The sequence below is a fragment of the Cryptotermes secundus genome, unplaced genomic scaffold (genome assembly GCF_002891405.2).
Source record: "Cryptotermes secundus unplaced genomic scaffold, Csec_1.0 scaffold1670, whole genome shotgun sequence".
NCBI lineage: Eukaryota > Metazoa > Arthropoda > Insecta > Blattodea > Kalotermitidae > Cryptotermes > Cryptotermes secundus.
The window spans coordinates 134983-152378 of NW_019729935.1; the positions used below are offsets into that span (position 1 = coordinate 134983).

Sequence of the window (17396 nt, forward strand, 5' to 3'; positions counted from 1 at the left end):
AGGCAAGGAATTTCTTGCCCAGCTGAGCAAGCAACTATCAGCTTATCAAAAAGGATTCTCCTCCATGGTGACAGCTTGTTATGGTATTGATACTACTGCAGTTACGATAAAAGTATGGGTTGAATGAGGGAAACAATAAATGCACACATAAATTTGTTAGGGGAAAATTATGAAATCAAATGCAAGATCAAGAAGGAGATGGACAGATAAGGTGAACCTCAGCAAAACGGGATGTAACGCAAACCTCAACAAACTACTCCAAAACCTGAAAGTTCTAATTCTTTATGTAACATCTGAAATTAAACTGAAACCAAAAATTTATGTGTGATTTCCAGTGTGTTTCATTCCTAAAAGACTGGTTTCAGAAAACTCCATTCATACATGATACACAATCATGGAACAGTGATTGTGTAAAATATATCACGAAAAAAAAAAGTACTGTAATTCGTGGTGCACAATATAAATGCATGCAACTTTATACTCATTCTGTATGTACATGTCATTCTTACAAATATTTACCAAGCTGTTAATTTATAAATAAAGCAGATATTCTATGGATGCAGCTTATACTATATGCTGACGGACAGATTGAAACCTTGGCAGAGTGTTCAATTTATATAATTAAACAAAATAAAAATACTTGAGGACTGAGTTACGTATTATCCTTTACACATCAGAACACACAGTTGGAACAGAAGTAAGTTATACAAGAGAGTGTTCTCTAGCTATGAGCTGAAAAATGGCTAAATAAAATCTCAGCATTTTAGAAGTGTCATTAAGTAACCCCCAAACTGACCCACCAGAAGCAGTCTCTGCTTCATTAGTAACAGATTTGGGGAAGTTGAAATAGTGTGAGGGAAGTCAACACTGTATGTCTAGAACAATGGTAGTCAAAGGGAGGCAAATGGTGCATCAAAGTGAAAGTGTGAGAGAAAATCTGTGCTTCTTAATCTCACGTGGAAGTATGTTTTGTGTATGTGTGCACGTCTACATGTACAAGCATGTAATTGTTTGTATGTGTTACACACATAGCCAACAATATGATTATGCTCAGGCCTGATGAGAGAAGAGGGAACTTTAAAATCTGGAATTTTATTCAGCTGCAATGTGACCCACAACCAGAAAAGACTTAATTAAAAAGGTAAAAATGTGCCCTGTGCTTAACTAATTAAGCACTATGCCATGAAGGCATATGGGGGAATGGATGTATAGATTTGCATTATCTTGACCTTGGCACTAGCTGGAGGTGAGTGGTCAGCTTCATGCTCTTGCTGCTTTACACCCAGGGAAAGATTCCCCAGTACCCATAGGACAGGAGGCTGGGTGGGCCCCAGAGCCGGTTTGAACGACATTGAGAAAATTCTTGGCCCTACAGGGACTCAAACTCTGACCCCTTGATCATCCAGCCCATAGCCAATCACTACACCAACTACACTATCCCAGCTTGAAGACTTCATTAAATTATATAAAATTATTTTTTTTTTCAAAAATTATGGTCAATACTAGAGATATAAAAGAAATTCCAAATTACACACAACATGAACAAAGTAGGAAAAGTCAGAGACAGTAATTTTAATCTATAATAAATTAAACAATCACAGAAGCACACATAAAATTATGGTAAAGAGAAGAAAACAAACATCAATGCATTTATACAAAAGAGGAAGCGTAACAATTTGGACGTGTTTACAATAAAATATGTAGAGCTCATAAAAACGACAATATACATAAAAAAAATTTAAATCCTGTTTCCACTTGAAAATAACCTTTTGAGTAGAGCACAACATGGACAGTGGGGATAAGTCAATACTGCCTTTGCTATCTCTCTGATCTAGCCTTAATCTATTGAAGACAATGTAAACAGAATTTTGTGTTCTTCTGGCGAAGTATACAAAAAGAACATTTTATAGGGATATAATGTCAGTCATTCCATACAAATATTTCAGTCCAATAATTTACATGAAGCTCAACCAGCTGTTATTAGTTTTGCAGCAACAAACTGGATCTGACAAAGAAGAAAATAAGACAACCAGGTATGCAAAATTATAGAGAATGCATATGGAAAATATTTCTGACTCTCACTTCAGAGTATTTGTAAGTATTCGGCACTGCGAAGCATGGCTAGTCATTAAGACTCTCACAACCTGACTGATTATTTTAATTGACTGATTAGGAGACATAATACTTCATTAAACAAAACTTTTGCTTCAAATATTACATATCATAGTTATGATATGACTTTTTACATAATTCTCAAACTTCAATTTGGAAATTCTTGTCACAAAACTGGAAACTTTATCTCCGAGGCTGCCTGGAGTACCTACATAATTGGAAAGCAATCAAAGGGTCATACTCCAATAATTTATTATTCGACCTTGAAGATGAAGGCAATATTTTCCTCCGAAAGTCAGCTGACTTTAAGTGGACTATGTGACTTTATATCCCAGAAGACAGTACTCTTCAATTTATTATTAATTTACTAGTAAATCACTGAGTATTTTTCATGACGAAGTGTGATTCTACTAAACAGATCAGTTTTATTGTTAAGTGAGATTAAAAATATTATGGCAAAATCTTATTTTAAAAAATAATTCTGCAAGAATACTATGGAAATACTCTGCTGTCTGCATTTGCAAACACAGGATATTACATGACACCAAGTTGCAATGGGATGGTTAGCTCACAGCTTGGGAGTGTCTGGCTATCTCTATATTCCAGCAAAGTGATTAAAAACTGCCATCGTGCAGAGGAATTTCCCATCGCCTTGCGGTCACTGTTTTGTCACTCTGTTTTGAAGGCAGAGATATCCAGTTTCTCCAATATGCTGGCAACTGGACCACCATAACACAGTGTTATCGCCTGACCATGGTAGTAAGATAATGTACTATTTCTGCAAGGAAAACTGTTGGCAAGCAGAGAATCAAAACTAATGTTCATTAGATGAACGTATTCCTAGAATTTTGGGCCAGGCAGATGTCTTATACGAATACATTCCTAAATTTTTCAGGTAAGGAACACCTTATATAAACACACACTTAAATTCTTCAGGCAGGGAGACTTCTTATATGAACATGTTCATGAATCTTTGAACTTTGTTGCTGTATACATAATATACAACTTAAAACTCCGTGCTCAAAGGGTTCTTTCTGTACATATGAACAGACAACTAAGAACTGTAAATACAAGGGCTATTCATAAAGTAATCTCCGGTGAGCTTTTACCAAAACAAGAATGATAAAGAAAATTATTACAGTAAAACTTGGTTATAGCAACATCGGTTTCTGCGACACCTTGTCTATTGCATCAAATATTCAATGGTACGAACTAATTCCTCATAAAGCAACTGTTTTTATACCTTGCTTAGTACGACATGCACAAATGCATCAACCTCGTATGTAACATCATTTTCATTCCTGAATTTCTCTGATATGGTGGGAAAGTTCGATGTGTCTGCCCACCCTCACTTTCTCTACTTGCTGACGTGACTGTCCTGGAAGAATACGACCGCGGGCTGCAAGAGGAGCGTGGGTTTTATGCCAAAACAAGGGTGTGGGTTGGGACTGCGTGAATAGTGCAAGAGGACGCGGCAGGTTGTTAACTGCATTCCTTTCCTAGAATCTCGTCTAACAGGACCTCACATTGTCTACTTACCCTATAGTGTTCCTGCCTAAACCCAGAGAAGTGCAGTAGCGAAAACATGGCAATGAAAAGGAAAGTTTTAAGCATTGAAGAGAAAGTTAAAGTGATTCGTGAAATATTGTGTGTATTGTCAGTGAAAAGCGCTGTAATATGTCTTTGATATTACACATTTGGGCAATTCCACGTTAATGTTACGTTAGTCTGTACTTAACTACGTATTTCACTAAAAATGCAACATTTTAACTCAGTTTTTGGTAGATTTTTACGTCACTAACATAAGGATACTGTGGAAGTGCCCATTTCGGTTACAACGACATTCGTTTATAACGACACTATTTTTAGGTCCCTTTGATGACGTTATAACCAAGTTCTACTGTATATATTAGAAATATGTACATACTTAAGCTACTTCTCAAAGCAGTCACTGCCAGCACTGGGGACTTGTCATATCAGGGAATAAGATATTGTATGCCCGTGTCAAAAAAGGACCACCTCTGTGGTCTGGTGGTCAGAGTTCCTGGCTAGATCCAGGGATCCTGGGTTTGATACCTGGCGCTACCAAATTTTCTGAGAAGTAGTGGGCCTCATGATGATAAATGAGGAGCTATTTCAAGGAAATAAATGCTCCAGTCTAGAAAACTGAAATAAACGGCCATGGAGAACCACTGCGCTGACCATGCAACACCCTCTATCCGCAAAAGTTGACACTAACTTTGCTGACAAGTGGCAGTCGCTGGGTTGGTATAGTTCACTTGCAGACTAAAAGCCACGGAGTTTTTTTTATATCAAAGAAGTCTGCTGCCTGAGAGCTTAGCCACATTTTGTATTGTGAAACACTAAAATAATTGCATAGGGCCATTCAGGACAAAAGGTGTGGAATGGTGACATCTGGTGTAGTGCTCCTCCATGACAATATGTTTCTGCATACAGCTGGTAGCACTCGAGCACTGCTAGAGCATTTCAACTGGGAGTTGTCTGACCACCTTCCTTACAGCACCAGTCTTGCTCCAAGAAACTACCACCTGTTTGCCTACCTCAAGAACTGGTTCCAATCACACCACTTAAACAATAATCAAGAACTGATGGAAGGTGTCAAAATGTGGCTGAGCTCAGAGGAGGCAGACTTCTTTGACACAGGCATACATAAACTTATTCCCTGTTATAATAAGTGCCTCAATTCCAGAAGTGACTACACTGAGAAATAACTTAAGTATAAATGTATTTCTTGCATATAATTGTTTTTTCCTCATTGCTCCTTTTGTTAACAGCTCAGTAGAAGTAACTTTCCAAACAGTCCTCAAGATATAACTCATTCTTCTGCTATTGCTTATTCTCATTTCATTACTGTTTTTAGGTGCAAAAACAACGTGAATGTAACTGTCAGGGTTTATGAATGTTTCATCATTCATGAATATCTTATATACTGACACTACAGATTTAACAACTTCTCTACTTTCTTTGCATTACCAGGTTTCAATCTGACCGCACACAGCTCAACTAACCTCAATGATGACGGGAAGAACCTCCTTGTTCTCCGTGACCCGAGTCACAACCGTCTCGGTGAATGTGCTCTTTGTGATGGTCTCTGTCACTTTACCGAGAGTTGTTGGGGCAGGAGGGAATTTGATGTCACCAGCTGAGTGTTCAGGCTGCTTGATAGTCACTGTCACGGTGGGCCCAGGGGGCTCCTGTGTGGAATCTGTGGCAGAGGACTGAAGGAACCGAGCAGGTATCATAGCTTGGAATTCCTCATTGGTGATGGGCTTTGGAAGTACCTGAACTGGCTCTGAAGTGGTTTCAGGTGCAGGTGTAGAGGTATCCGAGGCTTGTGCCTGTGGAACGCGACGGGGAGCAGGACGCGGGGGTTCTACCTTTGCATCAACACTGGTTATGGCACTGGCATCTTTAGTAGTGTTCATATGAGTGTCTGGCAATGCACCAACTGTTTTATTATCACTATTTGTTACTGTTCCAGACGTTTCATTCCTAAGTCCAGGCAACTTTCCATAGCTTGTTCCAGAAGTCCTTTCAGGCATCGGTCGCCTGTACCCAGTATAACCGGGCCGATTTGCCATATAGCTATTGGCACTATATAGTCCAGTATAAGGTTTTGGGACACCAAACACACGAGGGGACTTCTCTGAGCCTGGGCTTGGCGAGGGAGATGGGCTGCTACACAATGATTCACGAGGAACCAACACTTCTCGTTCCACCACCAGACGGACAAATCTCTCAAGACCAGTCAGCATCGACACTGCCTGGTCATGCCGAGCACCCTCCATGTCAACACCATTTATCTGTAGGGAAGACACACCACACTGAGTCCTCACACTGTCACATATTCTCCAAACAGCTCTTCTTGAACGTGCTCTGAGTGTATCAATTTGGATGATTCAGTGCAACTACAATATACTCCCAATTATGTATGTGCAGGTCTACTGTCTTATGTTCAACTACATACTGTTTACTCAACACTTATGAAGCCATGCACTGCTACACCCAGGTACTTTCGAACAAAGTATCCATCCCCCCCCCCCTTCTCAATGAGTGTTGCTATCTATTTTATGATGCCCTTCACTTTATACTGCCTACCATTTGGGAATGCAACCAGTTAAGAGTGGAAGTAAAGAATGAACCTATACACTCACAAGACACTCTATGACACTAGCACTGATGTGTATGAAAGAGCGTATGAAATAATTTTGAATTATCTATGCTTTTCTATTACAGCAGAAGTCCAATGTAATATATACAGTCTATAATGAGTATTTTTCTTTTATGAGCATTTTCTTATTAAACGCTTATTCAGCGATGTTAAATATAGCAATATTCATCCATTTTAATGAGAGGACTATTTTCTGAGTTTTCAGCTTAACTAGTGCTCCTCTTGTTTCATAATTAGCAGAAGGTTTAAGTGACATGAGCATTTCTGTCACCTCAGCACTCTCACATCTTCATTCACTGAGAGTGAACTGAGAGAGAGAGAGAGAGAGACAAAAGAAACCTTCATACATACACAAGAGGGTAGTTGTCGATGCAACACAGGAAATGAAGAAAACATTCAAGATGTTTTCTTTTCTCCATGGAAAGCCATGACCTGATGCAGTAACACAACATTCACCCCCTGTACAGACTGCCTACGACATTCCATTCCCCTCTAGACTAAAAATGATAATTATTTTGGGCACAGTTGCCTGTATGAGAACCCACAGCATTTGAAACAAGAAATAACAACTCCCATGACTTCCTTTCTGTGTATCAACTTGAAAATCGATAACATGATCCATTCACACTTTATATACTACAGCATTACTAGTTAATTCCCCCATAAACATCTGTGTTTTCATTGGTCACAGTTGATATTACAGCAAAAATCTGATGTTTGATTTTTGGAGCAATTTCTACATCCCCAGTACTAAACTGCCTATACTAAGTACTCATAATGGTGTCAATATTTCATGGACTTCCGCTGTACGTGGCCATGATATATGAGAGCATGTTGTACAACATAACAATGTTGTCCAATGAAATCTTGATTTTGAAACAGAAGTTATAGTTACTGAATATAAAGCGCTAACATATTTTAAAATTAAAATTTAAGTTCTTTATGGCATATATTTTTAGCGAAGTATTACATATGCAATAATACAGTTTGAAGTTACAGAGAACTAGAGTAAACCTCTATAATGCCAGATTCTTCCTTCTCCCACAACACCACCTTCCCCTTTTCAATGACTGAAACTCTTTATATATATGGGAACATCGAAATGTTACTTAAAATCAAATATGGCCATGAATACATCATCATGCATACAGAAACACAGTGACTAGATTTAAGGGGTTAAAAAGAGATCTTCCAGGTTTTGGATTTGAAAGTATTCTCCCTGCATACCCTGAATAAACTCAATTCCTTAGTATCTCTTTACATGCCTAATGATTGAAGCTTGCAGCTCAATTTTACTTGACAGCAGTCTAGCGTGTTTTCCACCGTATACACCATTTCAAGCGATGGAGAAGTTTAATATTTGAAATGTCTCCACTTTATATTGTAACATGAAACACGAACAGTATTTATTTTGTGATATGTCATGCTTCGTCAGGCATGTTAAGCATGTTAATGTTCCAAAGAAATTGTGTAAAAGCAATAAAATGTTACGTAACATGCGGAACTCAAATAAGACTACAATATCACATTCAACAAACTGCATATTTATATCACAGGTTATTTGAATTAAAACGTTTAAAGATAATGATGAAAATGGAATACAGAATGCAAAAGTTGCAGTACCCCATAGCACTCAATTTTTGCCATGCAAATTTTGTGTCTCTAACTTCCTTGTCAGTAAAGTAAGGAGTTAGTCGAACATGTCAAGTACTTAGAACAAGATAAAGCAGTTTTCCTTATAGAAGGCAAAATGGAAGGACTTTCACTCTCTGCCAACCCATTATATTTACTGTATATTATATTATAATCACTCAATTCAAATGGTTTTTATATACTACATTTTTCCACATTAAGTGTGGCAGGCAATATTTAACACACTGTGAATGGGTTGCAGTGATGATCACAATCTTTTTTTTCTATTATGGGGTATGGATTATAGATAAATGCCTTTTCATATATGCACACAGTGCAATGCATACCAGTCCACCTCACTGTGCCAAAACCATTCAACCAACTGACAAATATATCACATTTTTTAAGACAGACTTCCTCTGATAAGCGTTCAGGATAAACATAAATTTTTATTTCCTCTCTCTTGCTGAGAGCATTGATGATTATGACAGCTCTTATTCAGCTGTTTGGAGCATGGCACCACGAAAGAGGTCCAGCAGAAACTGTCATGGAAGCTTATGCGGGTGTCTGCCAGACACTTTGGGCAATGAACTTATGACAGTTCTCAATCTAGAGATAGACCTGATAACAGGGATGGGCCAGTACAAGCAGCAGAAAGTGCAGTGAAAATACAATAACTGATCCTGATCCTGAAGAGCTGGAATCAGAAGAAGAAACTGACAGTGTAGACTACGTTCCAGATAGGACAGACTCTACAAGGAATGAAGTACATGGTACACCTAGAGATGAACCTTTTATTGGGAAAATGGGAGTTAATATACAGTGACAGAAAATTCAGACAGTATTTCTGAGGCTGTCGGGCTCTATATATGTGCACACCTAATTGTGAATACAGCAAAATAAATAAACCTTTACCATAGGTAAAATTATGAAAAATGAAATTCTTCTGCAACAACACAAAAGTAATCATGAGGGTCATACTGAATGTCATGAGCAACACTTTTTTGTAAAGTAATATGCTTTATTATTGACAAACCAAATACACCACCTCAATCTACAGACCTTTCTTTATTTTTCCACATAATCGCCACTTCTTTGTACACATTTCTCCCAGCGATCTGGGAGTTTGAAAATTCCCCTTCTGTAAAATTCTGTTCCAGCCATCCAAAGACACTGACACACTGCTTTCTGAATTGCCTCCCTTGTCTCAAAACGTCCACGCAGCTGATCCTTCACAAATCCGAAAAGATGGTAGTCGGAGGGTGCCAGATCAGGGCTATAGGAGGGGTGTGGAAGAACTTCCCACCCCATCTTTGCAATTTCTTCCAATGTGAGGTGAGCAGCGTCATACAGGATGATGATGTTTCATCCCAGACGTTTATCGCGCAATGCATGACAGAGCTTGTGCAGCGTCTGGACATAACTAGCAGCATTGATGGTTTGCCCAGGTTCCAGGAATTCAGCCAGAACAAACCACTCTGCATCCCAGAAGACTCTACCCATCACCTTCGCAGCTGATGGCACTGTCTTTGCCTTCTCTTTTGATGGAGAACGCAAATGGTGCCATTCCATACTCTGCCGTTTTGTTTCAGGCTCGAAATGTTGAAACCAGCTTTCATCACCTGTCACAATACAGAGCAAAAAATCATCGCCTTTGTGTCAATATCTCTGCAGCAGTTCTGAGGTGATGGCTTTTCACTGACTTTTGTGGTCTTCGGTCAATAACCGCGGGACCCAACGAGCACAAACTTTCCTATAGCCCAAGCTTTCAATCATCTCCTGTACTGCACTGTGCCCTATTCCAAGTTTTCAGGCTACTGTGTCCACAGTCACACNGTTGTGTTCAGTTGAGGCTGTTCGAGGACAACCGCTCCGAGGCTCATCTTCGATGCTGGTGTTCCCATCTTTAAAATGTTTCACCCATCTTCGAACACTGCTCGCACCCATGCACACACTTCCATAAGCACGCTGAAGTCTCTGGTGAATTTCTGCAGCAGGGATTTCCTCTTTCACAAGAAATTCGATGACAGCACGCTGGCGAAACGACATATTGTTGTTGGCCATTTTGTTAGAAGTGATACTAGTCACGTGATGCAAGCTATTGACATCACAAGACACTTAAGGTTAACACAATGGTTGGTTCAACCTACCACCATACTCTCTTTCGTTTGCTGTTCCCAGGCTGCATACAAAAAAAAGTTGCTCGTGACTTTTGATATGACCTATGTAGAGAAAAGAACGAATATTTTAGGGCTGGTGGTACTGATGAGTCTGGTTTGAAGTGAAAACAATGTAGGCTAGGTCAGCAGATACATCCATGTAATTTTCTCAGATCATGGGTAAAAATCACTTTGAAGCAATCTGGCGAGAGTGGTGCTTCAGTAACAACTGCAATCAGGCATGCTCTTCAGAAGTTTTCTTGTCTGTAGGTAATCGGCGGAGAAATTCAAAGCAGTATTTGGTACCAAAAAGATGGATGAACAAACGACACTAAGAGATGACTGAAAATTAGAATGTTCAATCTTAGCAAAATTGTGAAGTACACAGTCAGGATGCTGTACAGTCTAAGAGCAGCTATATTTGCAATATGGAAATTTATACTGCAGAAAGAAACTTGAAAATACCATATTCTCAGTTATTTGTGAAAATTTAGAACTGAACCATTCTGTGTTTCAAAAGTTACTACAAGGGGAATGACGCAGTGGCCCTCTTGAACAAGAAATTAGACTTTCTGATATTATATGGGCCAAGAGGGCTCTTTCATGTGATTGGCTCAGGGAGGCTAAGAAGTTGACGACTGGAGAGTCCACATTCAAAATACAGGGAAAAATTGTTCTGTGGGTCTGAAAAGATAAATGAGAAGAGAGGATAATATTGACTATCCACTATGCAAAAGTTATTAGTACTGGTAAGGGCAGGAAAATGGACGAAGATGTCAAAAAGCCTCTCTGCACTGTCAAATATAATAAGTACATGAAAGGCATCAACAGACGACCAGTATGTGAGTTACTAGTTTGCCAAGGAAAACTGTCAAATAGCCAAAGACAATGGTATTGTATCTAACTAACCAAATTCCTTTCAATTCTGTGTTTATAAAGAATGAAATCTTTCACACTGTATGGAAGTAAGTGGTCACTTCACACTCCAGCCCCATGAATTCGTCAATAAAAAGTCTGAGGGGGCCCCAGAGCCAGTGAAATTTTGTTACATAAATTTACAACCTATATCAGATGCTTAGGTTATGGAAATGAGACAGGTTGGTTATGAAAGTTGAATCATAAATGATAAGTATTATTCTGTACTTCTTTTGGCTTATATCAGATGCTTAGGTTATGGAAATGAGACAGGTTGGTTATGAAAGTTGAATCATAAATGATAAGTATTATTCTGTACTTCTTTTGGCTTATATCAGATGCTTAGGTTATGGAAATGAGACAGGTTGGTTATGAAAGTTGAATCATAAATGATAAGTATTATTCTGTACTTCTTTTGGCTTATATCAGATGCTTAGGTTATGGAAATGAGACAGGTTGGTTATGAAAGTTGAATCATAAATGATAAGTATTATTCTGTACTTCTTTTGGCTTATATCAGATGCTTAGGTTATGGAAATGAGACAGGTTGGTTATGAAAGTTGAATCATAAATGATAAGTATTATTCTGTACTTCTTTTGGCTTATATCAGATGCTTAGGTTATGGAAATGAGACAGGTTGGTTATGAAAGTTGAATCATAAATGATAAGTATTATTCTGTACTTCTTTTGGCTTATATCAGATGCTTAGGTTATGGAAATGAGACAGGTTGGTTATGAAAGTTGAATCATAAATGATAAGTATTATTCTGTACTTCTTTTGGCTTATTTTGGACTTCACCCATCGTCCGGTATATAAAAAAGACAAAAAACCACAACGTTTCGGAGACTGGATCTGTCTCCGTCTTCAGGTGTATAGGGAAGGTTTAACCTACTCAGTTGGGCCCCTTAGAAAGAGCTAGTCTCAATCACTGGACAAACCTTGATCTGTAGAAACAACCTATGAACAACCGACAACCGGTTCCGTCAGTGGGAGGAAAGAATAAAATCGCAGTAAAAACACGATAGAAAATTTGTGCCAAACATGCACTTGTCAACAATGTAAAGAAACAGAAGTATGGGTTATATTCCATGAATTCAGTTAAAAACGAAAGTAAAAACTGGATAAAGCATGCCTTATCTGCATGGTTAAAGAATCGTGCCACCATGGCGACTTCCGGGAATCAGACTAATCTCCGGAAAAAAACTTGCAGTAGTAGTGGAACCACTAATATTCATGAAATTACATTTTTTGGTTTGTTAACCTCTTCATTGATGAGGGGGATCCATATAGGAGAAATATCCAAACTGGGTTGGCTGATCGGATTGGATGAACATGCCATATGAGCTGATTCTTTGTATTTCCTGTATCTACTGTTGCTTTCAATCTCCAAGATCCTAGCTTCATCCCAGCTGACCCTGTGACCTTCTTCATATGCATGCTGAGCCAACCTGGATTTCTCTAGAAGACCCTGCTTAAGATTGTGCTTGTGTTCACGGATTCGAACAGCCAGTGGTCTTCCTGTTTCACCAATGTAGCTTCTGCCACATTGACAGGGAATGCTGTAGACGCACTGTGCCGTCTGTTGAGGATCCCTTTTTGGTTTCGTTCTCACGAGCGAAGATCGTAAAGTGTGTTTAGTTTTGAAGACGGTTCTAATATTGTACTGGTTCCCTATGCGCTTGAACTTCTCAGAGATTCCCTTGACATACGGGATGTACACCGTGCCAAGAGGCTTTTCCTCTTTTTTCTTTTGATGACTACCGCCCTTGGACCTGATAACCGAGTCAATAAAGCCTTGAGAGTAACCACTCGGTTGAAGGTCGCCTTTCAAATTGTTAACCTCCAACACCCGGTCTTGCCGGTCTTGGCATATAGTGGTAGCTCTATCATGAAGGCTATGAACAATTATTCTGCCTCAGGATCTGACTGGACAGATGGAGGAAAACTATGACAGAATTTTGTTAGCCATGAATCAAATCCAGAAGCAATCTATAAAATTCCTTCAGATGTGACCTCCCATGTTTGAAGCATTTCATGCTACAGCCTATTCTAGCCTCGAACATGCAAGGCATAGCAACCATAGGGTTAACAAAGGCAGATGTTATTTAAGATAGTGCAGTATAATACAAAATGTCATTTTGTTATTTTATAAACAGATAAAAAGCCTGCATGCAAATACCATGTGTCAATATTTGTAACATTCCCTGTTTTTCCATATATATCTAAAACTAACTCTCAGAGCGCTCAGTGCGTATAAGCTTTAAATCAAGATTTCATTACTCTCATGTGCATAGGCAGAAAGCTGTTTACACGCAGAATAGACAGAATTAAGTGCAATGAACACGGGAACCCTCTCACGGAATGAAAATAAAGAAACTGGTGCTGAAACAGAGCGTGTTCCGTCCTGAGCTGAAATAATGAGAATATAACATGGTGAGATTTCAGGTGGGTTCCCTGACCAGAAATATGACCACCATGCCACCAAGCACTTCACATCAATGCATCAAGCGTTATTAACAAAACCACAGAAGAGACAGCAATACATACTGATATCACCCTATCTCCCACTAGCAACTTTCCATCCTTTTCAGCAGCACCACCTTCTGTGATTCGAGAAACATAGATTGCCTGGAAAGAAACAAATCGGTCAGTGCTTCTTACTATGACACCTGATATAATAATAATAAAAAAAAAATCTTCATATAAGGTTCCATATTAGTACTATAAAAACTGTGACATTATCCAAAACTTTAATAGACCACACAATAGTGGTAGTTTTCGTGACTCGCACACCATTTGTTGTGTATCAACAATGAGAATTGCCATGTTTAGTGCAGATGTAATTTTCGTGATATTTAGCACTATTTCTGCATATTTTTAAGTATTCAAAACTGTATAATGTATGTTCTGGACACTGATATTATTTAACTTTAATTCTTTCAAATTGGTATGTCTAAATATTATTATTCTGTCTTTATAAAGACTTGCTTACAAGCCTGTAAACCCGTATCTGGTTTCATTAAATTGGAGAAAAACAGCAAACATGTTCAGAATCTTCTTGACTAAAAATAATATTCTGATATTGCCACCGACCGATAGGTGGAAATCTATGTGATAAAAAAATGCATACAAACTTGTAGCAAGGAAACCTCTGGGAAAATGTTGGATGGGAGGATAACAATAAGACAGGTCATAAGAAGACATGTTATGACAATCAGAAATGGATGAACTATATCATGATACTGCTCAATGGCAGGTTCCATATTAGTGGTGTTGAACCATTGGACATTGTTACCAGTGTTAGAAATGCACTAAATCTTCACCTGCAACACTCCAAGAGGGTAGCAGTGTTGACTCTAATAACAATTCCAGTAACAGTTGAAGTGGTAGTAATATTACTTAGACCATAACAAACAGCTTCAACTAGTGGCTCTAGGAAGTGATGGTATATAAGTATAGTGTATACATGGTGTGTTCAAAAAGTATCGAACCTTCGGTCGGCAGAAATACATTTACTGATTTGGTGGTACAAAACCCTAATCCCCTTCAAAGTAGTCTCCTTGGTAACGCACACACTTCTCCCAGCGCTTCTGCCATTGTTGGAAACACTTCTGGAACGCATCTTTTGGAATGGTGATCAGCCGGGCCGTCACATTCCGCATGATGTCTTCTCTAGACTCAAATCGGGTTCCTTTCAGCGGCATTTTCAGCTTGGGAAATAGCCAAAAGTCACACAGAGCCATGTCGAGGGAGAAGGGATCCTGATGAACCACAGGGATGTTGTGTTTGACGACGAAAGTCTGAATCAGATGCGCAGAATGGGCGGGTGCGTTATCAAGATGTAGCTGCCAAGTTTTTGCTGCCAGCAGATCCGGTCGTTTGCACCGCACAGCATCACGAAGGCGACGAAGGGTACTCATGATGCACAACCCCATGGAAGTCGAAGAAAACGGCCAACATGACCTTGACATTGCTGCGGACCTGCCGTGCTTTTTTTGGCCTCGGGGATGTCGGATGTTTCCACCGTGACTGCATCTTGGTTTCCGGGTCGTACCCATAAACCCATGACTCATCGCCTGTGATCACGGTGGTCCGAAAGTTGGGGTTACTGTTTGCATTGTCCAGCATGTCCTGTGCGATTTCCAGATGGCGTTGCTTCTGCTCCATTGTTAGCAGTTTCGGTACGAATTCCGCGGACACTCTCCTCATGCCCAAATCCTCAGTCAAAATTGAATGTACCAATCCAATGCTTACCTCTATCTCGTTCGCAAGTTCTCGGACTGTGATACGACGGTCCTCCATGACCAAAGTCCGCACTTGCGCAATGACATTCTCATTTCAGCTTGTTGAGGGTCTGCCTGAACGCAGTTCGCTGTCCACTGATGTGCGGCCATCTTTGAAGCGGTTGTACCACTCCTTTATCCATGAGTTGCTCATGGCATTGTCCCCGAAAGCCTGTTGAATCTTGTGAATGGTTTCCACTTGGGTATTGCCAAGCTTTTGGCAAAATCTGATGCAATATCTCTGCTCATGTTGTTCTGTCATTTACACCTTACTGGAATCCGACGAGCGCTCACTACACGTCCTCACTCATAGGCCAACTGCCAGCGACTGACGCTTTCTGCGGGCGGGAAAAAATTCATGACTGCGCATGAATGTCCCCCCCACATCTCCACCGAAGGGAGCCTCCCGCGCTTCACTGATTTACACGGGAAAAAAGAAGGTTTGATGCTTTCTGAACACACCACATATATATGGGAATGAACTGTGTGAGACACTACGTAAAGAAACAGACTGGCACAATCTTCGATAGATATATCTGACCAAATAAAAAATAAAAAATAAAAAAGTTCCTTGAACAATTCTGCTTATGGCCAAGTTACAACAGCATAAAACAGGATGGGAAGGGGCAAAGATTAAGTGTCCAAAATCCCCTGACAAATCCCAACTTTGTCATTGAACTGATGCCAATAGCAGTATTTCAGTGACAACCACAAAGAAATACAAGTAAATTCAAATGGACCCTTCAAAATCAACTCTATTCTTGACTACTTCCTATCCAAGTTTAGGCTGATGTATAAACCAAAGGTACTCTACAAGTTCCAAGTAAAAGTGAAGACATGATTCTTTCACAAATGCATGTACAGTATTTCTTTATCTGAATAAAGGCCCAAGGACTGAGAGTAGGAAGGGGCATTTAAATTCAGTACTCAATGTGTCAACACTTTCCCCATCAGCATCCTAGTCTAAACCATTTAATCATTTCATACTTACAGTGCTTTTAAACAATTCATACTGCTCTAGGAGCTACCACCACCTGGAAGAAATGCTCTATCCTAAGTCAGTTCCATCTTGTCCACATCCTTACACCTTATTTATAAAATCCATTTTAATATTATTCTCTAATATACACTTAGGTCTCCCAAACAGTTCCCTTCTTCATGTGTCCAACTAAACTTCTGCACGCATTTCTTCTCAGTGTGTGCTACATGACCGAACCATAATACTCTGTTGGATTAGATCACTACGGTAAAAATTTAAAGCTCCCAATTAAAGGAAAACCTTATATACAGACAACTTAAACTTCATATAATGCATGCACTTCAGAAGTTAAATGCTGTAAGAGGGAAGAGAAGCAAGCTCAAACTGAAAAACGCTGGCTGTGCAATGATCTGTACAAAAATTTCTACTGAAACCTGGCACTTTTCTACAAACTAACAAAAAATGCAAAATTATTTTACTAAAAACAGTTGTAGCTTTAGTAGAAAATCCTTGAAATGACCTATATTTATATACATAACAGGTTACAGTTCATGACTGTGCATGTTATAAATTCACATACACTGTAGTTGAATGAACAAATGAAGAATGTAAAAGGGGCGGGCCTTCTTGGCCCTTGCAACGCGACCACAGTGATCTATTGTGCCTTGCACTGTAGTTACTGCCAGTGTCTTGACACATGACATTAATCATCAAGTGGCCTCAACCAGTACATACTTTCACAGCTAGTACAAATAAAATGGACATGAAAGGAATACAGGAGAAATGTGAGAAGAAGGTAAAGAATCTTTATAACACTTTATTGCTGAATTTCTAAAAAGACTTTTCAACTAGATCAAATTAAATACTTCCTTACATCTGATTTGTCTTTATAAGGTGGAGATCCTTTGCCGCCAGATATGCTGAACCCAAGGCCATTCTGGTCTCTGATTAACGTTGTGTGGACAGTTTGCTTTCGCGTTTCAACATCTCTTGACGTCTTGATTGGTTCGGGTATCTTCTTGGCGAGTTGAGGCTGGCAAAACAGAACAAGTTCATCATTTTTTTGAAACACAAAAAATGTAAAAAAAAATCGGAGAAGATTCATATGCTGATAAAATTTTT

General features: G+C 39.2%; 1 protein-coding gene across 6 annotated transcripts in view; it reads right to left on the reverse strand.

The window, feature by feature from the left end:
• LOC111865893 (protein lap4) overlaps positions 1-17396 on the reverse strand; it is a 221069-nt gene that overhangs the window by 89807 nt on the left and 113866 nt on the right. For 4 of the 6 annotated variants that reach the window (XM_023854324.2, XM_023854323.2, XM_023854328.2 and 1 more), the window contains exons 19-21: positions 17149-17307; positions 13560-13640; positions 5142-5936 (exon numbers count right to left, since the gene is read on the reverse strand). In XM_023854324.2, the coding sequence (XP_023710092.1) occupies positions 5142-5936; positions 13560-13640; positions 17149-17307 (1035 nt within the window). The remainder of the gene's footprint in view (positions 1-5141; positions 5937-13559; positions 13641-17148; positions 17308-17396) is intronic. The other 2 variants (XM_023854326.2, XM_023854327.2) reach the window with 2 other exon arrangements.